This window comes from Odocoileus virginianus, chromosome 17 (assembly GCF_023699985.2).
Source record: "Odocoileus virginianus isolate 20LAN1187 ecotype Illinois chromosome 17, Ovbor_1.2, whole genome shotgun sequence".
Taxonomy (NCBI): domain Eukaryota; kingdom Metazoa; phylum Chordata; class Mammalia; order Artiodactyla; family Cervidae; genus Odocoileus; species Odocoileus virginianus.
The window spans coordinates 49,490,949-49,517,163 of record NC_069690.1 but is presented as its reverse complement, the minus strand read 5'-3'; the positions used below and the strand labels follow the sequence as shown (position 1 = coordinate 49,517,163).

At 45.9% G+C, this 26,215-nt stretch overlaps 1 protein-coding gene and 1 non-coding gene across 7 annotated transcripts; one reads left to right on the top strand and one right to left on the bottom strand.

The window, feature by feature from the left end:
* The first annotated feature begins 4,823 nt into the window (after window positions 1-4,823).
* On the top strand, window positions 4,824-4,896 carry TRNAV-UAC (transfer RNA valine (anticodon UAC)). The gene has a single exon. It is a non-coding gene; the product is annotated as a tRNA-Val (tRNA).
* Window positions 4,897-9,265: 4,369 nt separating this feature from the next.
* On the bottom strand, window positions 9,266-22,510 carry ICAM2 (intercellular adhesion molecule 2). 6 transcript variants are annotated; one of them, XM_070479795.1, is made up of 6 exons: window positions 22,390-22,510; window positions 16,433-16,594; window positions 15,139-15,242; window positions 13,399-14,075; window positions 11,783-12,103; window positions 9,266-11,123 (listed from the first exon to the last, which is right to left on the bottom strand). In XM_070479795.1, the coding sequence occupies exons 4-6, from the start codon at window positions 13,772-13,774 to the stop codon at window positions 11,008-11,010; spliced, it is 813 nt and encodes a 270-aa protein (XP_070335896.1). In that variant the 5' UTR covers window positions 13,775-14,075; window positions 15,139-15,242; window positions 16,433-16,594; window positions 22,390-22,510; the 3' UTR covers window positions 9,266-11,007. The 6 variants fall into 6 exon arrangements, with proteins under 6 accessions (XP_070335896.1, XP_070335899.1, XP_070335897.1 ...); XM_070479798.1 differs by having other exon boundaries at window positions 13,399-13,656; XM_070479796.1 differs by lacking the exon at window positions 16,433-16,594.
* Between the last annotated feature and the right edge of the window lie 3,705 nt (window positions 22,511-26,215).

Genomic DNA, 26,215 nt, shown 5'->3' with positions numbered 1-26,215 from the left:
CAGGGAGCGTTGAGGACTGCCTGCAGAGAGGGGCAGGGCGCCGGTCAGGGAGGCGGGGGGTGGGGGGAGGACTTGCAGCTGCAGTCCGGAACCCCCAGCCTTCCTCCGCTCATGACCGCATTTCCCCTCATTATCTGAGTGGTCTTCGGGAGGCCACATGGAAGGCCAGCTCCCAGGGCAACAGGTCTGCACGAAGTTGGGCAGAGGAAGCCAGGAGTCAGCTGATAAGCGGGACATACCTAGTCCTCCTGGCACGGTCCTATGTGGGGTGGGTGGGCACCCGAGGCTCATGTGTGTGAGATGTGTGTGCACACGGGACAGTGACCACTACAAACCCCAAATCTGGGGAGTCCCAAATCCCACAGCACATTTCATTGGTGTCAGCAAGGGAGGGACTTTCCAAGCTGGAAAGAGGGTTTGGGAGGCGATAGCTGGACATTCTCCTCCTTCCTCTGCCCCTCCCCTCAGATTTCTGGTGATGCACACGGCCCCCTGCACTTTCCTGTCTCTAAGCTGAGTGTGACTTCACGTTACTAAGACAAGGAGGAAGGAGAAGAAACCAGCGTTTCACTGATGCCCATTCTCTGTTAGGGACTAAGTAAGGTTTAAGACACTGTCTCATTATCACAGCAAATCCACCAATTTTGATCGTGCATTGAGGAAGTTCAGGGCTCAGGTGAGTTAATAACTTGCCTAAATCACAGATATTAGGTGATGGGACTGAGGTGAGAACTTAGGAATGAGGAGTGGCTGGTTGGAGAATTGGTAGTTGCCAGGGATTAAAGGGAGGGAGAAATGGACTGAAAGAGCAGAGAGGATTTTAGGTCAGAGAATCTACTGTTTACAGTGGTGCACAGGTGTCAGTACACACTTGTCCAAACCCACAGAATGTGCACACCAAGACTGAACCGTCATGTCAACGATGGTCTTTGGGTGATAATGACATGTCACTGCATGTTCCTCAATCATAAGAAATGGACCACTCTGGTGGGGGATGTTGATAACAGGAGAGGCTGTACACGTGTGGGGACAGGAGGTATGTGGGAAGTCTCCACTTCCCCTAAGTTTTGCTGTAAGCCTAAAACTGCTCTTCTAAAAAGGAGTCTACTAAAAAAAAAAAAAAAAAAAAGGAGATAGTGGAGGACAGAGGAGGCTGGTGTTATAGTCCATGGGGTTGAAAAGAGTCAACACGACTTACAGACTGGACAACTACAACAGAAAAATAGCTCAAACACACCACCTTGGAAGGCAACCTTCTGGGTTAGGATGCTTGTCAGCTATGGATTGTTGTTGAAAACGCAGGCTTTTATGACTTCCCTGGCTGTCCAGTCGTTAAGACTCTGCTTCCAAGTGTTTGATCCCTGGTCTGGGGAACTATCATTCCATATGGGCATTCCATATGCGTGTAGAATGGCCAAAAATGAAGAAAATGCAGGTTTTAAACTCAGTTTTTAGCGGCTTTAGAGGAAGTCATGGTCTCAGCCCTTTCTTTTTTTTTTTTTTTTTTTGTCTCAGCCCTTTCTAAATTCTCATCTCAGATTACATTTTAAAAATATTTATGTATTTACTTGGCTGCACCCAGTCTTAGTTCTGGCATATGGGATCTAGTTCCCTGACCAGGGATGGATCCCAGACCACATGTGCATTGGGAGCTGGAAGTCTTAGCCACTGGACCACCGAGGGAAGTTCCTTGGATTACACTTTAAAAATATTTAAACACAAAACCCAGTTCTACATTGTTTATGAGACACATCGAATGAGTAACAGGGTGGAATAGTTGACAGTGGAAGAATGAAAAAAGATATACCAGGCAAAGCTAACCAAAAGAAAATCCAGGAGGGTCTATTCATATCAAAGAAAAAGGAATTTTAAGACAAAAAATATTTATTAGGGATACAATGAGTACCTAGATTAAATGGTCAATTTATACAGAAATTATAATTGTTGTAAACTTGTAAGCACTTAGTTTGAAAGAACAACAAAGAGATAAAACCATCATCATAGCAAGAAATTTTAATACAGCATCTCTTTATATTGAATAATGAAATAAATGTTAAAAGATGCTCAACATCATTAATCATCAGGGAAAGGCACATCAAAACAACAATGATGTATCACCCCACCACTATCAGAATGGTTATCATCAAGACAACAAATAAAAAACATTGGCAAGGGTGTGGAGTAAAGGGAGCCCTCGTGTACTCTGGTGGGATTGTAAACTGGTGAGAATGCTGTGGAGAAAAGTACGGAGGAGCCTCAAAAATCAAAAATAGAACTGCCGTATGATCCAGCAATTTCACTTCTGGGTATTCTCCTGAAAAAACAAAAGCACTAATTCGATGACATGTATGTTCACCAATGTCCACTGTGGCGTCATTTCCAATAGCCAACATGTGAAAGTCACCTGAATGTTCATCCATAGATGCATGAATAAAGATGCAGTTGGTATAACTACACAACAGAATATTATTCAGCCATAAAGAATGAAATCTTGCCATTTTCGACAACACGGACGAACCTAGAGGGTATTATGCCAAGTGCAATGACTCAGACAGAGAAAGACAAATACCATATGATCTCACATATATGCAGAATCTGAAAAACAAAACCAAAAACAGGCTCCTACATATAGACAACAAATGGCTGGTTGCTGGAGGCGAAGGGGCCGAGTAGGATCCAAAACGGATGAATGGGATTAGGAGGTACAAAGCGCCAATTACAAAGTGAGCCACAGGGATGTAACACAGCATTAGGAGTATGGTCAGTAATATTGTAATAACTTTGTATGGAAACAGGTGGATACTAGACTTATTGTGGTGATAATTGCATAATGTATGCAAATGCCAAACCACTCTGTAGAACACCTGAAGACTACATAATACTGTATATTATAAGCCAACCTAAAAATTTAAAGTAATGTATCTTGCAATTCACAAAAGAAGACTACAGACTCATAGAGACAGAAAGCAGAATAGTGGTTGCCAGGGCCTGGGTACAGGGGGAAACGGCGAGTTATTTGTTTATGGGTATAGACTTTCAGTTTTGTAAGATAAAAAAGTTTCGAGATCCATCAGGAAACAATGTGAATGTAACACAACCAAATGTACATTTAAAAACTGTTAAGTGGTGTATTTTGTGTTATTTGTATTTTACCATAATTGAAAATTAATTAATACAACATTGTAAATCTTCAATAAGCTTAAAAATTAAAAACTTACAAAAATTAAAAACTTATAAATCATTTATGCCAAGGAATATGAAACCAAGTAGACCAAGTCTTAGAAAAAGTCAGTTCAGTTCAGTCGCTCAGTTATATCCGACTCTTTGCGGACACGCAAAAAGTAGAACTTACCTAACTTTGATTGAAGAAGAAATAAAAAGCCTGAATAATTATACAAGTATTAAAGAAATTACATCCATAATTTGAAATCTTCCCACAAAGAAAATATCAAGTCTAGACAGCGTTACAGATGTTTAAGTAGGGATAATTCTAATCTTACAAAAACTCTTTCTGAGGATGAAAATAGCAGGAACACACCCTCTTCCTATGAGGCCAGTGTAACCTTAATACCAAAATGAGACAAGAATAGGATGAAATAGAAAAATTAGAAGCCAATATCACTCATGAATACAAATGCAAAATAAAAATACAAACAACCAAATCTAGCCATGTATTAAAATTATTAGATGTCATATCCAACTATGAAAAGCTGGTCACACGATAGAATAGAAAGCTGCAAATGTCATTTATTATTTTGGGAATAGTAAACTTTGGTGCTTTATGTCACATTACTTCGGCCTTCCTCTGAAATTAGCTGCATTTACAGCAGATAATTTCCTGCAACCTGAGACTCATCTTATGCTCCATGACCCTACCTCAAGTTTATACCATGTTTCTTTTTTGCTTTTTTGCCTCAGGGTCTTCTTCAATGTTTTGGAGTCACTTAGCTATCTGCTAGTGTTTCCCAGAAGCCTAGGAGTTTCAAGTTTCCTAACATGAAACCCTCAACCAACTATAGGCCAAGAGCTAGTAGCAATATGCTCCAGCCTCTTTCTTTTGGGGAGGCAATTCTAGCCAGCATCCTGTAGACTTATCAGAGATTCTGAAAGGCTTGAACTCCCTTTGCTGACACCTGCGGCATCAGTTATGCATCTTCTATTGGCTTTCTCTCCCCTGTTTCAGTCTTCTTATTCCTTCACTCCCTACTTCCTGGCCTCAATGATTCAGTAATCTACCTGAAATAATCTACCTGAACTGAAGTCCTTGTTGCAGGCTCTTACTTGAAGGAGCCCAGGCTAAAAACTTATGTTGCAGACTTAAGAAGAAAAAAAATATGATAATCTTAACAGATATAGAAAAAAAAATAATGACATTCAACATTCTTTCATGATAAAAGCTCTTAACAGACTACAAGGAAATATCCTTAACATGATAAAGGAAACTTAGAAAAAGTTTGCACATGTCCTATTAATTTTTTAACATCTGTATTATTTTTCTAATGAGTAAATCTCGGAACATTTCCTTTAAAATCTGGAACCAAACAAGGATGCCCACTATCTTTGTTTCTATGGTAACATTTTGCCAGAGGTCCTTGAGAATATAGTAAGACAAGAAAAAGAAATTAAAGGCCTAGGGATGGGAAAAGAGCAAAATCATCAGTATTTTCATATGATATGGTTGCCTAGATAGAACATTCAAATGAATGATCGGAAAATTGATTCAAAATAATCAGAGATTTTAGCAAGACAGCTAGCTGTAAGATCAATATCCAAAAAGAAATTGCTTTTGTATAGAACAGTAACAAAAAATGTAATTTAGGACTTCCCTGGTGGTCGAGTGGTCAAGACTCTGCACTTACACTGCAGGGGCCACAGGTTTGATCCCTGGTCAGGGAAGTTCTGCAAGCTGCATGGAGTATCCAGGAAGAAACAGTAGTTTCAAAAGCACATTATGTATAGTAGCAAAAAAATAGAAGTAATACATATACAGAAACAAAAAGATAGCCAAATATAAGATCTACAGTAGGAAAGTTATAAAACACTATTTTTTTTATAAAACACTATTGAAAGACATTAAACACAATTTAAATAAGTGTAGAACCAGCCCATGTTCATGACTAAGGGATTCAATATTATAATGAGGACAATTCTCTTCCTATAGATTTAGTGCAATTCCAATAGATTCCAAGAAGGGATTTCATGGAAAACAAAAGATGATTCTAAACCTTATTATGGAAAGAACCAATGGACCAAGACACCTCTGCAGAAGAATAAAATGAGGGGATTTGCTCTACTAGATATTAAGACTTACTATAATATATAATTTTAGTGTAGATGTAGGCAAATTAACCAATGGAGCAGTAAAGTGCCCAGAAATAGTCTTGCATGAAACTCACACACCTGACAAAAATGGCACTGTAGATCACTAGGTGGAAGAAGGATATATAAATGAATGATGCTTAATCAACTGGTTAACTATATGGAGAAAAAAGATGGGAAATGTATCCCTATATTGCTCCCTTCACTGGGAGGGATGTATCCCTTCATTCCTCACATGGAATGAGGAAATCAATTTTATCTAATTTAAAGATTTACTTGTAAAAGAACACTTTAAAAACTTTTATAAGAAAATATATACTTAGTCACTCAGTCATGTCCAACTCTGTGAGTCAGTGGACTGTAGACTGCCAGGTTCCACTGTCCATGGGAATTCCCAGGCAAGAATACTGGAGTGGGTTGCCACTTCCTACTTCACAAGATCTGCCTGACCCGGGGGTCAAACCCTCAGCTTCTGCAGTGGCTCCTGTGTTGCAGGCAGATTCTTTACCTGCTGAGCCGCCGGGGAAATACATGAGAAAATATAGGAGCATATTTTTATGTCCTTGGGGCAAGGAAGGATTTCCTAAGCAAGACCTCAAGATCACCACTGCTAGAATAAACAACTGATAATTTTGAGTATATGAAAGACATGATGAACATTTCAAAGAAAACAAAATGTCTCAGCTAATGAAAAGATGCTTTTACTCAGTAAGAGCAAGGGAAATTAAAAGCACAATGAGGAACCACTTTATATCTACTAGATTGGCAGAAGTTAAGAAAGTCAACAAGACCAACTGTTGGAGAGGCTGTGGGTCTCGTATATTCCTGGTGAGAGTGTATTTTGGTTCTCTGAGAAATGATGAGGCATTATCTTCTAATGCTGAATAGTGTTATATCCTATAACCCACAATTCCACCCTTAGATATATGCCCTGGAGAAATTCTTACACTAAGATCCAGAAGACCTGTCCCATTCTTACTATCTATGTGACCCTGAGCAAGTCGTTTTAATCTCTGTGTGCCTCAGTTTTCTCCTCTGTAAAATGGGATTACCCATAGCACATTCCTTATGGGATGGTTTGTGGAGTAAACTAATTAAATGACAATATTTAAAAGTATTCAAAACAGTAACTGGCACACAGTATATGTTACATGACTATTTCATAAAATGAAAATAAATGTGTATGTGATAAAGCACTAGACTGCATATGTGATTAAGCACTAAATTAAAAGAAGAATCAAGAGAACAATAAAAGCAGACTTTGGGAGGGTGGTTATTTATGTCTGGGTGGGAGGTGAGTAGCACAGTAGGTAGACAGAAAGTTTAGTGGTAGTTCATCCTTGGGTTGAGTGTTGGGTTCAGGGAGGTTCATTATATTATCTTCATGTACAATGCACATGCATGTTACATAGATGTGTTCATTATGTGTCACATATTAAATTTTACAAAAAGAATACAAAGGGAAAAGAGAAATTCCTACATACCTAGAAAGAAGAGGCTCCTTGGAAGTATGAGCCACAGGATAGGAAAGTCCCTTCTAACCAGATAGGATTTCATTGAATAGGATTCATCAGGAACCTTGAATATGACCCCAAGAAGCTGGGGACTATACTTGTGCCCTAAGCATCAACTCTGAGCTCAATCCAGATGAACTGGACCCACCTGGGCCATGGTGGGAAGGCAGTTCACGCTTCTAAGACAGTTATGTGGTTGACAGAGCAGGAGAGGAAGAGAAAGGGCAAAAAGGGAAAATAACCACAAAGCAATAGGCTGTTGGACTCAGAGAGATGGCTGACGTGAGCTCCTCATGCAAGGGCCAACCAGACGGAGGAAATTTTGTAACAACTCCAGCCCCTGGGCTTATGGGCAGACAGGGAGGGAAAGAAGAAGAACTCAAGTGTTGATTGACAATCTATCCCAAGCCCTTTCCACTGTGCCAAGAGGGAAGTGGGGAGCATCCCCTTACCTGTATCAGCAAACGGGTGCTGCTGTGATAGGTAAACAGGGTGGCCGAGGTCCAGCTTCCAGCAGCCGTTGTTCCCTGGGCTGCTGCTGGTTCAACAAGTGCTACCTGGTTTTTGACTGATTTCCCTTCTCAGAAGTCACGTGCTTCCTGTCCCAGCTCTGACCTCATCCTCACATCACTTTCTGTTTGTTATCTCTTGTTTTAAGCCCTGGTAAATGCATACCGGGGCTTCCCAGGTGGCTCACTGCTTAAGGATCCGCCTGCCGCATGTGGGAGCCGATTCCTGAGTCAGGAAGATCCCCTGGAGAATGAAATGACACCCCACTCCAGTGTTCTTGCCTGGGAAATCCCAAGGACAGAGAAATCTGGCGGGGTATAGTGCATGGGGTCAACAAACAGTCGGACACGACTGGGCATGCATGCATGCAAGGGACCAAGGTAGTTGAGACCACAGATGCTGAAGATCCCCTGGTTGGGGATCTTAGTTCCTCAGCCAGGAATTAAGCTCGGGTCATGGCAGTGAAAGTGCTACTAATCACTGGACCAGCAGGAAATTCCCTCTGCACCCTTTTTTTGATGTGTGGTTTCTGTGCTCCTGGGGGCCTTTGATGAACAAGACAGATCCAGGATGAGCCGCCCACTGAACCCCTGCAGGAGGCTTGTCAACATCAGGGAGCAAGGTCTTCCCTGTATTTGACATGCCCAACCACCAAACACTTCTACTTACACCTAAGAACAATTGTTCTGAGATCTTTCACATCTGCCACTTCACCTAACAATCAAAAAAACCCTCCCCTGGCAGAGTAGCTTTGTACCAAGAGGCAGAGTTTCAGAGCTGGGTGCTAGGCAGCCAGCTGGGCTCACCCACAGCAGAGGTTTTGCTCTCACAGGCCTGCCCCTCAGCGCCTACCACTGAGAGTCCTGGCTTAGCAAAGACACAAATGAGGATGCATCTGGGACCAAGACAGGGCTTTCCTGGTGGCTGAGTGGTATAGAGTCCACCTGCCAATGCAGGAGATGCAGAGGCTGTGGTTCGATCACTGGGGCAGAAAGATCCCCCAGAGGAGGGAACGGCAACCCACTCCAGTATTCTTGCCTGGAGAATCCCATGGACAGAGAAGCCTGGGGCTACAGTCCACGGGGTTGCAAAGAGACACGACTGAAGCGACTGAGCACTGCACAGACAGGACCAGGGGCAGGGAGAGTCTGATGTTGTGTCCCGTTCCATGTGCACAATCCCCGGGTCTCCCTGGAGGGTCAACAGGAGGAGGAGACGGAGCCCCAGGAGGAGGAGATGGAGCCCCAGGAGGAGGCCCTCTGGTTTTCCACCACCACTACCTGCCCTGCCCGATGCCTGCCCTGGGCCCCCTGCTTCCCTGGCCAGGCACTCTCCCTCCCCTCCCCTTCACCAACCCTGCTTGCAGGACTCGACTACCATCCAGCATCTGAGAAAAGGGGAGCTTCCATGAGGCTGGAGGTGTGGGTGCTGTCAGGGCCTTACCCTGGGGTTGAAAGAGGTAGCCAGGGGCCAGGGGTGGTGCGGCGAGACCTGTGGGTGAATTGCTGATGCCACCCCAGGAACTCTGATGGGGGATCTCTTTTCTCTTCTCCATCTCAGCAGAGCCATGCCCCCACCCCCACCCACTTGTGCCACGGGAACTGTGGGTGCAGCTGTATCCCCAGCTTCAGGTAGGGACCGGGTGGGTGGTCAGCAGGGCCTAGGCCAGGGGATAGATCGGAATGCTGGAAGGGCCATGTGCCTTGGGGCGGTGGGGGGCAGGTCTTATAATCATCACCACAGACAAGGGGGTTCTGTCCCCTTAACTTTTCTTCCTTGGGGTCCACTGAGGCAGGGGTAGTCTCGGTGAGGCTGCTTCTCCCCCCAGGCTACTGATAGGTTACAGTGAACAGTGTCAGACTCGTGATCTCCAAAGAAGATTTAGCTTAAGGACCAGAGACCAGGCTTAATCACTCAAGAGGTTTTGTGTAGCAGAGTTTTATTAAAGTATGAAAAGGATAGAGAAAGCTTCTGACCTAGACATCAGAAGGGAACGGAGAGTGCCCCCCTCGCTAGTGTTAGCAAGGGAGTTATATACTTTTTAAATTAGTTATTACAATAAATCAAAAGAATGTCTTTAGGTTGTGAAGATCTTACTAGACCCACTCCCGTAATTTACTTTTTTTAAGATAACAGGATTAGCCTGAAGGTTTTCAGGAAGGAAAAACTGCCCTCAAGCAGGATACATTGTTGTTATATAATCCTCAGTACACAGTTTAAACTGAGTTGTTTGCTGTAATCATCAGTTCCTCAGGTTAAAGAAAACAACGTTTTATGTGACTAAGGGCTTCCCTTATAGCTCAGTTGGGAAAGAATCTCCCTGCAATGCAGGAGACCCGGGTGCAATTCCTGGGTTAGGAAGATCCCCTGGAGAAGGAAATGGCAACCCATTCCAGTATTCTTGCTTCTTGCATAGAGGAATCTCAGGAACAGAGGAGCCTGGCAGGCTACAGTCCATGGGGCCGCAAGAGTCGGACACGACTTAGCGACTAAACCAGTAACACCATGTGACTAAGAAAAAAAGATGTTTGTTCTTTCCTCCTCCTTGAGAATTCCAGGTCCCTTTCTCCTCCTCCCTGGGGACCCCAGACTTCTTATCAAGCTGCCTAGGAACTGACTCTCTCACTACTACGATGCTGAGAGTCTCAAGACATGAAAACAGACATCAGCCCTGGAGCCCGCGCCAGCTTCATCACGGAGCTGCAAACAGCCCTGGAGCCCCCGTGTCCCTCTCATGCCGAACAGCCCCTTTCTACACCTGGCAACCCTTCTTACCCTCCCATCTCCCACCGGGCCCTCTCCCCGGGGTGAGTGAGTCCCGTCTCCCACCACACGGAGGCCTTAAACCAACCTGATCTCTGATCCGGGTGAGAGCCCCTTAGGGCCCCATCCAGGCCCCAGAAGCCACAAATGCCAACCCTGTCCCGTTGATTGCTGCCACGGCTGGCAGAGGCCTGGGCGACGGAGCCCTCCCTCGACCTCCTCCCCTTCCCCTCTCTCTGGATGACCAGGACTGCGGCGTCTCCATTTAGCCCAATAACAGAACTGGAGGTAACAGGCGAGGACTGCTTTTGTTTCCATGGCTCTCCGAAGGCCCAGAGTGGTGGGGGAGGCCTGGCGGGGAGGTTCCCGGAGCCCAGCCACTGGGCCCCCATACTCACCCCTGGTGCTGGCTCTGTTGGCAGAAGAGAGAAGCCAGAGCCACGTCCTGGAGGGCCACGTGGGAACAGAGTGTCTCTCTGCCCCTCTGGGCCAGGCGGGTCTCCCCGCCCTCCGTCAGGAGGAAGCGGCCTCTCAGGGTCCCATGAGGCTGGGTGCCTGGGGCCCGGGCCGGTTGGCCTGGGGGCACGCCAGGGACTGGGTTTGCTGGGGCTCCGGAAGGCCTCCGAAGGAGAGGGCGGAGGGGGCAGAGGAGACGTTTGGAGACAGAAGTTCAGCCAGGCCTGGTGGCTCCCCTTCCTGGCCATTCCCAGGAGGAGACACGAAGGCACAGGGTTAAGTCCAGGTGTTTGTATTCAGGCTGTTTGCCTTGGTCCCCCAGCCAGGCCTGGACCGCACCCTAAGGAGCCACAGTGAGTTCCAGTGGCCGCCGTGCCAGTGGCCACGCCGCTCATAGAGGCGGTGCCCAGTGGCTCCCTATCAGCCTCCTCTTAGCGGCGTGCACTCAGTTGTGACGTGGCCGCCACCAGTACCGGTACAGGAGGACGGATGTCACCAAAAAGAGCAGCGGGACTACCACGATCGTGATGATGATCCCCGTCTGGTTGTTGGGCACGGGCTCTGGGGAGAGAAGCGGTACAGGTCACACAAGGCCTCTGGTCCCAGGTGCCAGGCTCAAGGGAGAACAGGCATCCACCTGTCACCCACCCACCCATCCCCTGGTCATCCTGCTGTCACTCGGCATTGCAGGTATGAGTGGCAAAAGGTGTTATCACTGGAGGGACGAGGACCGGGGTTCAGGCCACCAGCCTCTGTGAGACCATGAGGGCAGATGGACTCAGATGGTCCCCTTGCCATGGGCTGCCAGACCTCATGGCCTGGACCGTGGCGTGTCCAGGCCAAGCCCCTCCCTGGGCAGAGATGAGGGAGCTTCAGCCAGACTCTCTGAAGACAAAGAGGATCTTGGCCATCTAGGGTCACAGAAGAGCAGGGCTCCAGGGGACCTTAGGGATCAGTCAGGTCATCTTTATCATTGCAGAGAGCGGTCAAGCCAAGAGAGATGAGCTTGACTTGGTTAAGGTCATCCAGCTCACTCTTGACCAATCAACTAGTCAGAGTCCAGCTAGGAACTAGCCAGGAGCTCCAGGGAACCCTGGGGATCAAGCATCGTTTCCCCGAGTGCCTCCCCTGAGCTGGCAGAGAGTGGGGCAAAGGCGTTCTCTTCCCCTAAGGGGCTGAAAGTGAATGTCCCCCTTCCTGATCTGTGGGCTCCCCCTCACCTTTGACTTCAAGCCTCTGGGGATCTGAGACCCTGTGGACGAGGCCACCGCCGCAAGAGCGCATGTCCATCTGGGCCTCGCATGAGAAGTTATAGAGGCCGTCTTCCCTGTGAGCTGTGGTGTTGTGGGTGACCACGGCATCTTGGGGGGAAAGTGTTGTCCCCACAAAGGTCTGATTGCACAAGATCTCAGTACCACGGAGCAGGGTGACATTGAGGCATTCGAGGGGGGCCACAGCAGGGACCCTGCACTCGATGGTGAACAGTGTCCCTACGGCCACTGTGGTGGGCGACAGCGTCAGCAGCACTTGCTTTGGAGGGTCTGCAGCAAAGCAGAAGGGAGGTCTGGTCAGGATGGGTGTGCATCTCCGCAGGCCCCACCCAGCCCAGACCATCCCCTGTGACCACCGTGTTCTCAGAAAGTGGGCTAGGGATGGAAGGAGGAAACAGTTGAGGGTGAAGGATGTACTGGGTGGTAGTTTTAGGGACATGATGACTTCTGCAATGGACAAGAAAGGAGGTGCCCTGGTGTCTACAAAAAAAAGGGTTCAGAATCTCTTCAATCAACTAGAAAGATAAAAGTCTGGACTGTGTCTCTTTCCTCTCCATAAATTCAATAGAAATTTCAAAAATTAAACAGTTGGATAGTTTTGTTGAGAGAGATTTAGAAGGGAGTACTCACTGGAATGGGGCCGTGAATTGTGAGATTATCAGAGGCGAGGGCAAGAGTCAGACCTGCCTTGGATTTCAGGATCAGGTTTAAAACTATCTCTATCCCTTAGCTATTAAACTCCATGCTTCCCTGAGTTCCTATTGTTTTTTTTTTTTTTTTTTTAAGATTTATTTCTTTGGTTGTTCCAGGTTTTAGTTGTGGTACGTGGGATCTAGTCCCCTGACCAGGGATCAAACCCGGGTCCCCTGCATTGGGAGTGCTGAGTCAGCCACTGGACCACCAAGACATTTCTCTGGGATCATTTCTGAACTAGAATACCTAGCCCCCATTTCCCCAGGATAATATGGTAGATTTAGCACATGTTTCTACTCATTTGATCCACTGATGACAGTTCTGAGCGATACCCTGGGTGCTGAGCTTCCTAGAGAACCCTGGTCTCTCCATGATCTCTGTGGCCCTTGGGCAGGTGTGTGTGTGTGTGTGTGTGTGTGTGTGTGTGTGTGTGTGTGTGTGTGTGATGGTCACACATTTGCAAAGGGCCCTCAGGGGGAGATAAGGACCTTCTCTCCAGGAGGTGAATGGGTTAGTGGAGAGTGTGCCAGCCCTCCTGATGGGGTCCCTGCTGCTTTTCACGGGATGCGGGGTATTCTGGTGATGGGGGTGCTCCCCAGCTGGGAGGAGACTGTGGGAAACAACTTTTAGATTTGTTTAAAGATTGCTTGGATTGTTCCTTTCTGAGCAAATCTCAAAATCCTGGATGCTGGCATGGTTCAAGGGGGCCTGGTGAAGGTGTGAGCAGATTCTGAGCCTGTGGCCTGGATCCAGGAGCCCAGGGAGGTGGGGGCCACAGGGGAGCATCCAGGAGCAGTGACAGAGCAGCTCTGGGTGGGTTTCCAAGCACAGGCTCCGGTCTCGGGGAGCAGGGCCCCGTGGGCAACACTCACAGAACACGGTGATGTGGAAAACTTTCGTCTCCTGCTTGCCGCCGCAGGTGGAACTACACAGGAGCTCCTCATCCTTGGAGATGTTGTAGACCTTGAACAGCTTCCACTGAGTCTGGCTCTCCAGGAGAGTCTTGTTTAGGGCTGTCTCCAGAACAAGTCTCTTGGGGTCCATACAACTGGCAGTACAGTTAATGAACTGAAACTCCCCAGACCCCACCATCAGTTGCTCTGGCCCCTCGAACGCCTTCTCACCAGACCCTGGAAGGACAGAACACATTGGGCAGCAGACACCCCTGCTGCCCTGCCCGATGGGGCTGCCCACGATGGGCAGTCTGATCAAGGGGTGCTCTCTGCTCCTCTCTCCTTGTTCAGACATTACTGCCTCTGGTCTAGATCAAGGGGGATGCGCCCTAGTTGTCTCCCTGCCCCTGATGCTCGCCCAGCTGGTCCCCTCCAGGTGAGTCTTCCTCATGCACCTCTGCTATCCCCAAGAAGATTGTATTTGAACTTGCCCCCCAGCCCAAATGACCCCTCCTCTGTGAAGACCTCCCTGAAATGGAGGTGGATCGTGTCCTCTCAGGCCCCGTGTCCATGAGTTCGGCTCCTCCCTCACTCCTTCCCTCTCTTCTGCAAATCCTTGTAGAACACCGGCTGCATGGCAGGCACTGTTCTAGGCTCTGGGGAGCATCAGAGACGGAAGAAGCTCAAAGCTTGTCCTTGTGGAGCTCGCACTGCCACGAGGGACACAGAGTAACAAACTAGGGAACTAGCCAGCCTGTCAGTTGGCGCAAAGTGCCAGGGAAAGGAAATAGGGAGTGGGGCGGGGCTGCCACGTAATACTGCGCTCTGGACAGGTTTCATGGAAACACTGACATTTGAGGAAAGGAGGAAGGAGATGGGGGGAGCTTGGCTGCCCGGTATCTGCAGAGGGCAGAAAACCACTAGCGCCAAGACCCTGGCGGAGAAGACACTAGGATGGCTGGAGCCCAGTGAGGAAGGTGAGGAATCTGAACTGAAATTGGCCGGCTGGGCCTGTATGTGTCCTGTGTTCCCGCCAGCAACACCCACCCACCCCCACCTAGCCCTCAGCTGGGGAAAGAGAAAGGTTCTGTCAGGAGAGAGAGAGAGAGCTGCCTCTGAATCCCGAGTTTGCCAGCTCTGTGGCCTTGGGCAAAGTGCTTTCCTTTTCTGAGCCTCAGTTTCCTCATCTGTCAAATGGGCTAGTAATCCCTTTCCTGAATGGTTGTCATGAAGGCACCTGACAGGTTTTCCAAAACAGAGTGCTCACACCTGGAGGCATTCTCCTTCACCGTCCCCTGGACTCCCCAGAAGGGGCTTCGTTTTCGCTTTGATGGTCAGCAGAAGACGATGCCCGCCACTGGCGTCTGCTGTCCACTGGGCCACCTCTGAAGACCAGCTGGGACGAGCCCTCACTGTCCCTTGAGCCCCAGCCTCCGTTCATCTCCCCATCAGTCTCCACGACTTGCCACATCCACTACCCTGAAGTTATGGGGCTTGTTCAACCCAAAGTGTGAAGGCCAGGTCCCCCATCTGCTGCCCCGGGGTCATGGGGTCATGGGGAAACCAGGCTTGCATAGCATCCTGCACCCATGGTGGGCAGCCGCTGTGCTCAAAGCCTCAGCGACTTCGGGACAAGGACCCCCTTCTCCACAGGACATCAGGGGAACAGGCGCCCCAACCTCTGGCTGGCATGCACCCAGTCTGGACCCCCAGGCTCACCTCGGCAGCGGAGCAGGGAGAGAAAGGCTGCGAGCGCTCCCCAGCCACCAAAAGGGGCCATCGCGAGTGGCATCCGCAGGCTCACAGGGAGCGTTGAGGACTGCCTGCAGAGAGGGGCAGGGCGCCGGTCAGGGAGGCAGGGGTGGGGGGAGGACTTGCTGCTGCAGTCCGGAACCCCCAGCCTTCCTCCGCTCATGACCGCATTTCCTCCCATTATCTGAGTGGTCTTCGGGAGGCCACATGGAAGGCCAGCTCCCAGGGCAACAGGTCTGCACGAAGTTGGGCAGAGGAAGCCAGGAGTCAGCTGATAAGCGGGACATACCTAGTCCTCCTGGCACGGTCCTATGTGGGGTGGGTGGGCACCCGAGGCTCATGTGTGTGAGATGTGTGTGCACACGGGACAGTGACTGCTACAAGCCCCAAATCTGGGGAGCCCCGAATCCCACAGGACACTTCATTGGTGTCAGCAAGGGAGGGACTTTCCAAGCTGGCAGGAGGGTTTGGGAGGCGATAGCTGGACATTCTCCTCCTTCCTCTGCCCCTCCCCTCAGATTTCTGGTGATGCACACGGCCCCCTGCACTTTCCTGTCTCTAAGCTGAGTGTGACTTCACGTTACTAAGACAAGGAGGAAGGAGAAGAAACCAGCATTTCACTGATGCCCATTCTCTGTTAGGGACTAAGTAAGGTTTAAGACACTGTCTCATTATCACAGCAAATCCACCAATTTTGATCGTGCATTGAGGAAGTTCAGGGCTCAGGTGAGTTAATAACTTGCCTAAATCACAGATATTAGGTGATGGGACTGAGGTGAGAACTTAGGAATGAGGAGTGGCTGGTTGGAGAATTGGTAGTTGCCAGGGATTAAAGGGAGGGAGAAATGGACTGAAAGAGCAGAGAGGATTTTAGGTCAGAGAATCTACTGTTTACAGTGGTGCACAGGTGTCAGTACACACTTGTCCAAACCCACAGAATGTGCACACCAAGACTGAACCGTCATGTCAACGATGGTCTTTGGGTGTTCCTCAATCATAAGAAATGGACCACTCTGGTGGGGGATGTTGATAACAGGAGAGGCTGTACATGTGTGGGGACAGGAGGTATGTGGGAAGTCTCTACTTCCCTTAAGTTTTGCTGCAAGCCTAAAACTGCTCTTCTAAAAAGAAGTCTACTAAAAAACAATAAAGGAGATAGTGGAGGACAGAGGAGCCTGGTGTGTTATAGTCCATGGGTTTGAAAAGAGTCAACATGACTTAGAGACTGAACAACAACAGAAAAATAGCTCAGACAGACCACCTTGAACGACAGTCTTCTTGGTTAGGATTCTTGTCAACTGTGGATTGTTGTTGAACATGCAGGCTTTTAGGATTTTCCTGTTAGGGTTTCCCTGGTGTCCAGTTGTTAAGACTCTTTGCTTCCACACAGAGGGTGAGCCTTGGATCCCTAGTCTTTTATCCCCTAGGAATTAACATTCCATATGCGCATTTCATGACCAAAAAGAAAGAAAATACAGGCTTTTAAACTCAGTTTTTAGCAGGGTTTATAGGGAGTCATTTGCTCAATCATTCCTAAATTCTCATCTCAGATTACATTTTTAAAATATTTAAACACAAAACTTAGATCTACATTTTTTATGAGGCACATCTAAAGAATAAGAGTGTGGAATGGTTGAAAGTCAAAGAATAGTAAAAGATACACCAGGCAAAAGCTAACCAAAATAAAACCAGGAAAGTTCTGTTCGTATCAAGCAAAAAGGAATTTTAAGACAAAAATATTTATTAGGGACAGAGTGAGTACCTAGATTAAAGGATCAGTTCACCTGGAAATTATGAGTTCTAAACTTGTAAGCACTTAGTTTGAAGGAACAACAAAGAGATAAAATCATGATCATAGCAAGAAATTTTAATACAACATCTCTCTATTATGAATAATGAAGCAAATGTGAAAAGATGATCAACATCATTAATCATCAGGGAAATGAAAATCAAAACCACATTGAGATATCACACACCACTGTTAGAATGGTTATCATCAAAAAGAGAACAAAAAAAAAAGCATTGGCAAGGTTGTGGAGAAGAGGGAACCCTCTTGTACTCTTGGTGGGGTTGTAAATTGGTGCAACTGCTGTGGAAAAAAGTGTGGAGGTGCCTCAAAACATTAAAAATAGAACTGCCATACGATCCAGCAATTTTACTTCAGAGTATTCTTCTGAAGAAAACAAGAGCACTAATTCGAAGACGTATATGCACACAAATGTTCACTGTGGCATCATTTCCAGTAGCCAACATGTGGAAGCAAATTAAGTGTTCATCAATGGATGCATGGATAAAGATGTGGTTGTATATCTATACAACGGAATATTATTCAGCCATAAAGAATGAAATCTTGCCATTTTCAACAACACAGATGGACCTGGAGGGTGTTATGCTAAGTGCAGTGAATCAGACAAGGACAGTTACCAAATATGATCTCACTTGTATGTGGAATCTGAAAAACAAAACAAACAAAACCAGAACCAGGCTCCTAAATACAGACAATGATTGGGTGGTTGCTAGAGACTAAGGGGCTGAGAGGGTCCAAAATGGGTGAATGGGATCAAGAGGTACAAAGCGCCAACTATAAAATAAACCACAGGGGTATAACACAGCATAGGGAATATGGTCAAATAACATTTTGATAACTCTGTATGGAGAGAGGTGGATACTAGACTCATTGTGGTGATAATTTCAAAATGTATGCAAATACCAAACCACTGTGTAGAACATCTGAAGCTTACATAATATTGTACATTATAGGCCAACCTAAAAATTTTAAATAATATATCTAGTAATTCACAAAGAAGACTATACAGATTCATAGAAACAGAAAGTAGAACAGTGGATGCCAGGGCCTGGGGGCAGGGGGGAATGGTGAGCTGTTTGTTTAATGGGTACGGAGTTTCAGTTTCACAAGTTAAAAAAGTCTCAAGATCCATTATGAAACAATGTGAATGTAAGACAACCATATGTACATTTAAAAATGGTTAAGGGGTGAAATTTTTGTTATGTGTACTTTACCATAATCAAACATTTAATTAATACAATGTTGTAAATCAATTACACTTCAATAAAGTTAAAAATTAAAAGACTATAAATCATTTATGTCAAGATATATGAAACCAAGTAGACCAAATCTTAGAAAAAGTAGAACTTACCTAACTTGATTGAAGAAGAAATAAAAAGCCTGAATAGTTCTACAACTATTAAAAAATTACATCCATAATTTGAAATCTTCCCACATAGAAAACATCAAATCTAGACAGTGTTACAGAAGTTTAAGTAGGGATAATTCTAATTTTACAAAAGCTCTTTCTGAGAATGGAAATAGCAGGAACATGCTCTCTTTCTTTGAGGCCAGTGTAACCTTAACACCAAAATGAGACAAATTAGGATGAAACAGAAAAATTATAATTAAATTATAAAATTATAATTTTATATTATATCTTATATTCAATTTTAATTTATATTACAAATATACTTTTATATATTATATTTATATTATACACATTTTGTTTATATTATATATTTATGTTATATTATATTTTATATTCACTCATGAGTATGAATGAAAAATAAGAAAAATACAAACCTAGCAATGTATTAAAAATATTAGACATCATATCCAAGTTAGGCTTAGCTATGAATAGTTGGTCAAACAATAGAAGAGAAAGCTATGAAGGTCATTTGTTATTGGTGGTAATAGTAAACTTTGGTGCTCTATGTCACATTGCTTATGCGTGCCTCTAGAATCAGCTGCATTTACAGTGGATAATTTCCTGCAATCTTAGACTCATCTTATGCTCCAGGGTCCCACCTCAGGTTTATACCGTGTTTTTCTTTGCTTTTCTTCCTCAGTCTTCTTCAATGCTTCAGGAGTCACTTAGCTACCTACTAGTGTTTCCCAGAAGCCTAGGAGTGCCAAGTTCCCTAACATGAATCCCTCAACCAACAAGAGGCTAAGAACTGGCAGATACAGCTCCAGCCTCGTTCTTTTGGATAGGCGATTCTGGCCAGCATCCTGGAGACCTATCAGAGGTCCCGACAGACTTGAACTTCCTTTGCTGACACCTGCAACATCCGTTATGCATCTTCTATTGGCTTTCTCTCCTTCCCTGCCCCAGTCTTCCTGTTCCTTATTTCCTGCTTCCTGGCTTCAATAATTAAATAATCTACCTGAAATAATCTACCTGAACTGTAGTCCTTGTTGCAATCTCTACTTTTGAAGGAGCCCAGACTAAAAACTTACATTATAGTTTTAAGAAGAAAAAACATATGATCATCTTAATAGATCTAGGGAAAAAAAATGATGACATTCAACATTCTTTCATGACAAAAGCTCTCAGCAAGCTAGATGGAAATGTCCTTAATGTGATAAAGGAAAATCAGAGAAAGTTTTCATATGTACTATTATTTATTTTACATATGTATTATTTTCTTTGATGAGGAAATTTTAGGACATTTCCTTTAAAATCCACAACCAGACAAGGATGACAACTATCTCTGCTTCTATGTAACATTTTCCCACAGGTGCTAGACAATATAGTAAGACAAGAAAAAGAAATTAAAGGCCTAGGCATGGGAAAAGAGTAAAACCATCAGTATTTTCATATGATATGGTTGCCTAGGTAGAAAATCCAAATGAATGATCGATTGGATGAATGATTCAACATAAGAGATTTTCGCAAGACGGTTACCTGTGAGACCAATATCCAAAAAGAAATTGCTTTTGTGTATAACAGTAATGTACAAAAATGTAATTTAGGACTTTCCTGATGGTCCAGTGGTTAAGACTCTACACTTATACTGTAGCGGCCACAGGTTTGATCCCTGGTCAGAGAAGTTCTGCATGCTGCATGGAGCATCCAGGGGAAAAAAGTAATTTAAAAAGCACACAATGTATAGTAGCAAAAAGATAAAAATTATATATATATGTATATATGTATATATATATATATATGTATATGTATATATATATATATACAGAAGCAAAAAGATAGCAAAATGTACGTAAGACCTATAGTAAGAAAGTTATAAAACACTATTGAAAAACATTAAGTACAATTTAAATAAATGTAGAACCAGCCCATGTTCATGACTAAGAGAGTCAATATTATAATGAGGACGATCCTCTTCCCATAGATTTAATGAAATTCCAATGGATCCTAATAAGGGTTTCATGGTACACAAAAGATAATTCTAAAACTTACTATGGAAAGAACAAAAGGACCAAGACACTCCTAAAGAAAAATAAAATGAGGGAATTTGCTACTAGTATTAAGACTTACTATAAAATATGATATTAGTATAGATGTAGGCAGATTAACCAATGGAACAGCATGAAGTGCCTAGAAATAGACTTGCATGAAACTCTGACACATGACAAAACTGGCATTGTAGATCACTGGGTGAAAGAAGGATATATAAATAAATGATGCTAGATCAAGTTAACTATATGGAGAAAAAAGATGGGAAATGTATCCCTACCTCACATGGAATGAAGAAATCAATTCTATCTAATTTAAAGATTCGTATATAAAAATAACACTTTAAAAACTTTTATAAGAAAATATGTTTAGTTGCTAAGTCATGTCCAACTCTGTGATCCCATGGACTGTAGACCACCAGGTTCCTCTGTCCATGGGATTTCCCAGGCAAGGATACTGGAGTGGGTTGCCATTTCCTACTTCAGGAGGCTTTTCTGATCCAGGGGTCAAACCCTTAGCTCCCGCAGCGGCTCTTGCATTGCAGGCAGATTCTTTACCACTGAACCACTCACTGGGAAGCCCTTGAGAAAATATAGGAAAGTATTTTTATGTCCTTGGGGCAAGGAAAGACTTCCTAAGCGAGACCTCAAGATCACCACTGCTAGAATAAACAACTGATAATTTTGAGTATATTAAAGACATGATGAACATTTCAAAGAAAACAAAACCTCTCAACTAATGAAAAGATGCTTTTACTCAGTAAGAGCAAGGGAAATTAAAACCACAGTGAGGAACCACTTTATATCTACTAGATTGGCAGAAGTTAAGAAAGTCAACAAGACCAATTGTTGGAGAGGCTGTGGGTCAATAGGAACTCGTATATTGCTGGTGAGAGTGTATTTTGGTTCTCTGAGAAATGATGAGGCATTATCTTCTAATGCTGAATAGTGTTATATCCTATAACCCACAATTCCACCCTTAGATATATGCCCTGGAGAAATTTTTGTACCAAGAACCAGAAGACCTGTCCTCTTCTTATTATCTGTGTGACCCTGAGCAAGTCACTTTCTCTGTGTGCCTCAGTTTCCTCTTCTGTAAAATGGGATTAACCACAGCACATTCCTTATGGGAATGGTGTGTGGATTAAACTAATTAAATGACAATATTTTAAAGTATTTGAAACAGTAGCTGGCACACAGAATATGTCCTATAACTATTTCATAAAATGAAATAAATGGATGTGATAAAGCACTAAATTAAAAGAATCAACAATAAAAGCAGACTTTGGGAGGGTGGTTATTTACGTCTGGGTGGGAGGTGAGTAGCACAGTAGGTAGACAGAAAGTTTAGTGGTAGTTCATCCTTGGGTTGAGTGTTGGGTTCAGGGCTGCTCATTATATTATCTTCCTGTACAATGCACATGCATGTTACATAGATGTGTTCATTATGTGTCACATATTAAATTTTACAAAAAGAATATAAAGGGAAAAGAGAAATTCCTACATATCTAGAAAGAAAAGTCTCCTTGGAAGTATGAGCCACAGGATAGGAAAGTCCCTTCTAACCAGGTAGGACTTCATTGAATGGGATTCATCAGGAACCTTGGGTGTGACCCCAAGAGACTGCAGACTATATTTGTCCCCTAAGCACCAGCTCTGAGCTCAGTCCAGATGACTTGGGCCCGCGTGGGCCATGGTGGGGAGGCAGCCCCACGCTTCTAAGTCGGTTATGTGGTTGACAGAGCAGGAGAGGAAGAGAAAGGACAAAAACAGGAAACAACCACAAAGCAATACACTGCCGGACTCAGAGAGACGGCTGACGTGAGCTCCTCATGCAACGACCGACCAGTTGAGGGAAATTCTGCTGCATATCAGCCCCTGGGCTTATGGGGGGCCTGGAAGGGGTGGGTGAGGCCCGGGGAAGGGCAAAAACAAGAACTCAAGTGTTGACTGACAATCTATCCCAAGCCCTTTCCACTGTGCCAAGAGGGAAGCAGTGAGCATCACCTTACCTGTATCAGCTAACGGGTGTCACCGTGTTGGGGAAAGAGGGTGGCTGGGTCCAGCCGCCAGCAGCCATTGTTCCCTGGGCTGCTGCTGGTTCAGCGAGTGTCACCTGGTTTTTGACTGGATTCCTCTCTCAGAAGTCACGTGCTTCCTGTCCCAGCTCTGATATCTGACTATGCCTTTCTGTTTATTAGCTGTTGCTTTAGACCACAGTAAATACACACCAGGGCTTCCCGGGTGTCTTAAAGGTGAAGAATCCACCTGCCCATGTGGGAACTAATCCCTGAGTCGGAGAGATCCTCTGGAGAAGGAAATGGCACCCCACTCCAGTATCCTTGCCTGGGAAATCCCATGGACGGAGTCTGGCAAGCTACAGTCCCTCGGGTTGCAAAAGAGTTGGACATGGCTCAGTGGCTAAACAACAGCAACAAGAAAACATGCACTCGGTAAAAGTGACCATTCTAACCGTTTTTAGTGTAGGGTTCTGTGGCATTAAACACATTCACATTCTGTGCAACATCCACCACCATTCCCCTCTAGAACCACCATCCCTCACCCTCATCCCAAAGCGAACACCGCCCCTCTCCTTGAAACGCTGGCTTTCTATCCCCCTCCCCGCAGCCCTTGGAAACCACTGTTCTTTTGGTTTCCGAGTTTGATGACCTGTGACTGAGCACTCCTGTGAGTGGAATCAGACATCATTTGTCCTTTCGTGACTGGCTTATTTCACCTAGCTTGATGTCCTCAAGGCTCATTCGTGCTATAGCACATTTGTTAGAATTTCCTTGCTTTTGAAGGCTGAATAGCATCCCCTTGGATGAATACACCCCATTAGGTTTATCTACTCATTGGTCAGTGGACACTTGGAATGATTCTTCCTGTGGTTCTTGTGAATAACACTTCTGTGGTCGTGAGGGTAAAACAAGTCTTCAGGGTCCTGCTTTCAACTGTTTGAGGCAAATGCCCAGAAGTGGAATTGCTGTAGCCTATGATAGTTCCATGTTTTCTTTTTTTTTTCCCCCAGTCATGCCCTGGGGCTTGCGAAATATGAGTTCCCCAACCAGGAATTAAACCCAGGTCACGGTGGTGGAAGTGCTGAGTATTAACCACTGGATCACCAGGGAATTCCCTCTCCACTATTTCTTTTGATGTGTGTTTTCTGTGCTTCTGAGGCCTTGGATGAATGAGACAAATCCAGGATGAGCCGCCCACTGAATCCCTGCAGGAGGTTTGTCAACATCAGGGAGCAGGCAGGGTCTTCCCTGTATTTGACACACCCTGCTGCCCAAAACTACTTACACCTAAGAATGATTGTGTTCTCAGATCTTTTCACGTCTGCCACTTCACCTAGCAATTTAAAAAACCCCTCCCCTGGCAGGGTAGTTTTGTACCAACAGTTTCAGAACTGGGTGCTGGGCAGCCAGCTGGGCTCACCCACAAGCAGAGGTTTTGCTCTCCCAGGCCTGCCCCTCAGCACCTACTACTGAAAGTCCTGGCTTAGGAAAGACACAAATGAGGATGCATCTGGGACCAAGACAGGGCTTTCCTGGTGACCGAGGGGTAGAGAGTCCACCTGCCAATGCGGGAGATACAGGAGACTGGGATTCGATCACTGGGTCGGGAAGATCCCTTGGAGAAGGAAATGGCAACCCACTCCAGTATTCTTGGCTGGAGAATCCCATGGACAGAGGAGCCTGGCGGGCTACAGTCCATGGCGTTGCAAAGGGTCAGACACGAATGAGCATGCACACGTGCATGCAAGGGACCAGGACAGTTGAGGCCACAGTTGCTGAAGTTCTGCTGGCTTTGAAGTGATCTCTCCTGTACATTTGTGCCTCGATTTCTTCATAGAAGTTTTTTTGAAAGCTTCCTCTCACAATGCTGGTCAGATGTTGGGGTGGGGGCATCAGGATCCAAGGCTTCGAGGGGCCCAGGGGACTTTAGAGTTTTAAACACAAATCAGGGTTTGAGTGTCATTCACCGTTTCCCCTCCTCCACTCCCCCTCTCCTTCTCTTCTCTGCTGAGTTTCTTGTGCCTTCCCCTTTGAACCACCAAGAGCAGGTTCAATAAATGTTAATTAGATTTAAGCTAATGACTAGGTTTTATGAGACACGTGCGTGTGTGCTAAGTCGCTTCAGTCATGTCCGATTCTGCAAGCCAATGAACTGTGCCTGCCAGGCTTCTCTGTCCATGGGGTTTTCCAGGCAAGAATACCGAAGTGGGGTGCCACTTCCTACTCCAGGGGATCTTCCCAACCCAGGAATTGAAATGAACCCAGGTCTCCTGCATTGCAGGTGGAAACTAACACAATATTACATAAATCAACTATACTTAAAATTTTTAGAAAAATTTTAAAAAGTCAGTTAGATATTACCAGATGTTTATGGTTTTTAACTATTAGAGTGTGTGTCCAGGATCAGAGGTGACAGTCACAGAGTCTGGGTCCAGGGACAGCGATGGGACCTTGTCAGGCGAGTTCTGGGGCTTGACCCTGACCGCCTTTTCTCCAACTTCTGTGTAAGCTTTGCAGCTGTAATGAGGCCACCCAGCCACAATCAGAAATGTGTCACAACAACACAGAACCGCCTCAGTTCACTTGTCAGTTCACATGTCAGTGACATGCCCTAACCTAACTTCAAGAGAGGCTGGGACTGCCGTCTTCCTGGGTTTCCAGAAAGAGGGAAACAAAATCGGATGAAAAGATAACATCATCTCCGCCACCCCAAACACCATTCCTTCTTTATTCCCGTTAATGAAAGGAAGTAGTTGGACATGAGGGCACATCCTCGCTGGGAGAATCTCCAGTGAGTATATGAAAGGCCTCCGAATGGCATTGCAGTAAACAGGGAATCTTTATTTGATTCAACGTTTCTTGAACCTATTTGGTCACTGAGCCTCTTTTTCTGAGTTTCACTTCCCTTGGAACTCTGAGGCGCGAACTTTGGGACGTGGTCCTGTGGGTCTTGGTCCTCTTATCTGTACCGGCTGCCTCTCAGTGCCCGGCATCTGGAGCAAGAGGTGACCCTGGGGAATCCTGGAGAATGGACGGCCACCCCACCCCCGCCCCACGGTGAACCCGTGAACCCTTCTTTCTGGTACCTCCCCACCCTGCTTCCTGTGTCACACCCCTTTTTCTAGGAACTCATCACTGGGAGGGGAGGCCCTCAGGCTTTATTTAGAAGGGACCCAAACCCAACCTCTGACCCAAAGGAGACTTCCCCTTAGTCTGTTCAGGGTGAGGCCCTTCCCCTCTGTTGGATTCCTCCCGAGACTGCACCCGCTGCCTTGCCGCCCTCCTCTGGCCTGGCTGGGCGGTTCAAGCTATTAGCAGCCCTTCTCCCTTCCGGAGCCGGGATCTGCTGTCGGGGACCCTGCGCCCCCGCTTCCAGCTTAGACGCTTGTTCCTCATCACATGACAGACATCTGTGCCCCCACCAGCTCCTCCCACATCTCTCCAGGCCAAACTCCTGTGTCTTCAAATGTCAGTGAGTTTCCAGCCCCTCACAGCCCTGCCCTCCACCTCTGGCCCTGTCGTTAATGTCAAGGCTGGACTTATCATCATCTTTGTTTGGGCTCAGCATTCCAGTTTCTGGTACCTTCTGGAATCTTCATTGGGTCATGAATCATCTTGGTGATTGGTCACTCTTTCCAGCTCTGCATTGCCTGCAGATAAACTTCCCTGGTGGCTCAGATGGTAAAGAATCCTCTTGCAATGTGGGAGACCTGAGTTTGATCCCTGGGTCAGGAAGATCCCCTGGAGAAGGGCACGGCAACCCACTCCAGTATTCTTGCCTGGAGAATCCCATGGACAGAGGAGCCCAGTGGGCTGC

Coding starts and splice junctions, on each gene's coding strand:
- ICAM2 (XM_070479795.1), bottom strand. CDS start 13,774: ATGTCTGAACAAGGAGAGAGGAGCAGAGAGCACCCCTTGATCAGACTG. Junction 12,104..13,398: donor TTTCCACATCACCGTGTTCT/GTGAGTGTTGCC, acceptor GCTTTGCTGCAG/ACCCTCCAAAGCAAGTGCTG. Junction 11,124..11,782: donor CCAGAGGCTTGAAGTCAAAG/GTGAGGGGGAGC, acceptor TTCTCTCCCCAG/AGCCCGTGCCCAACAACCAG.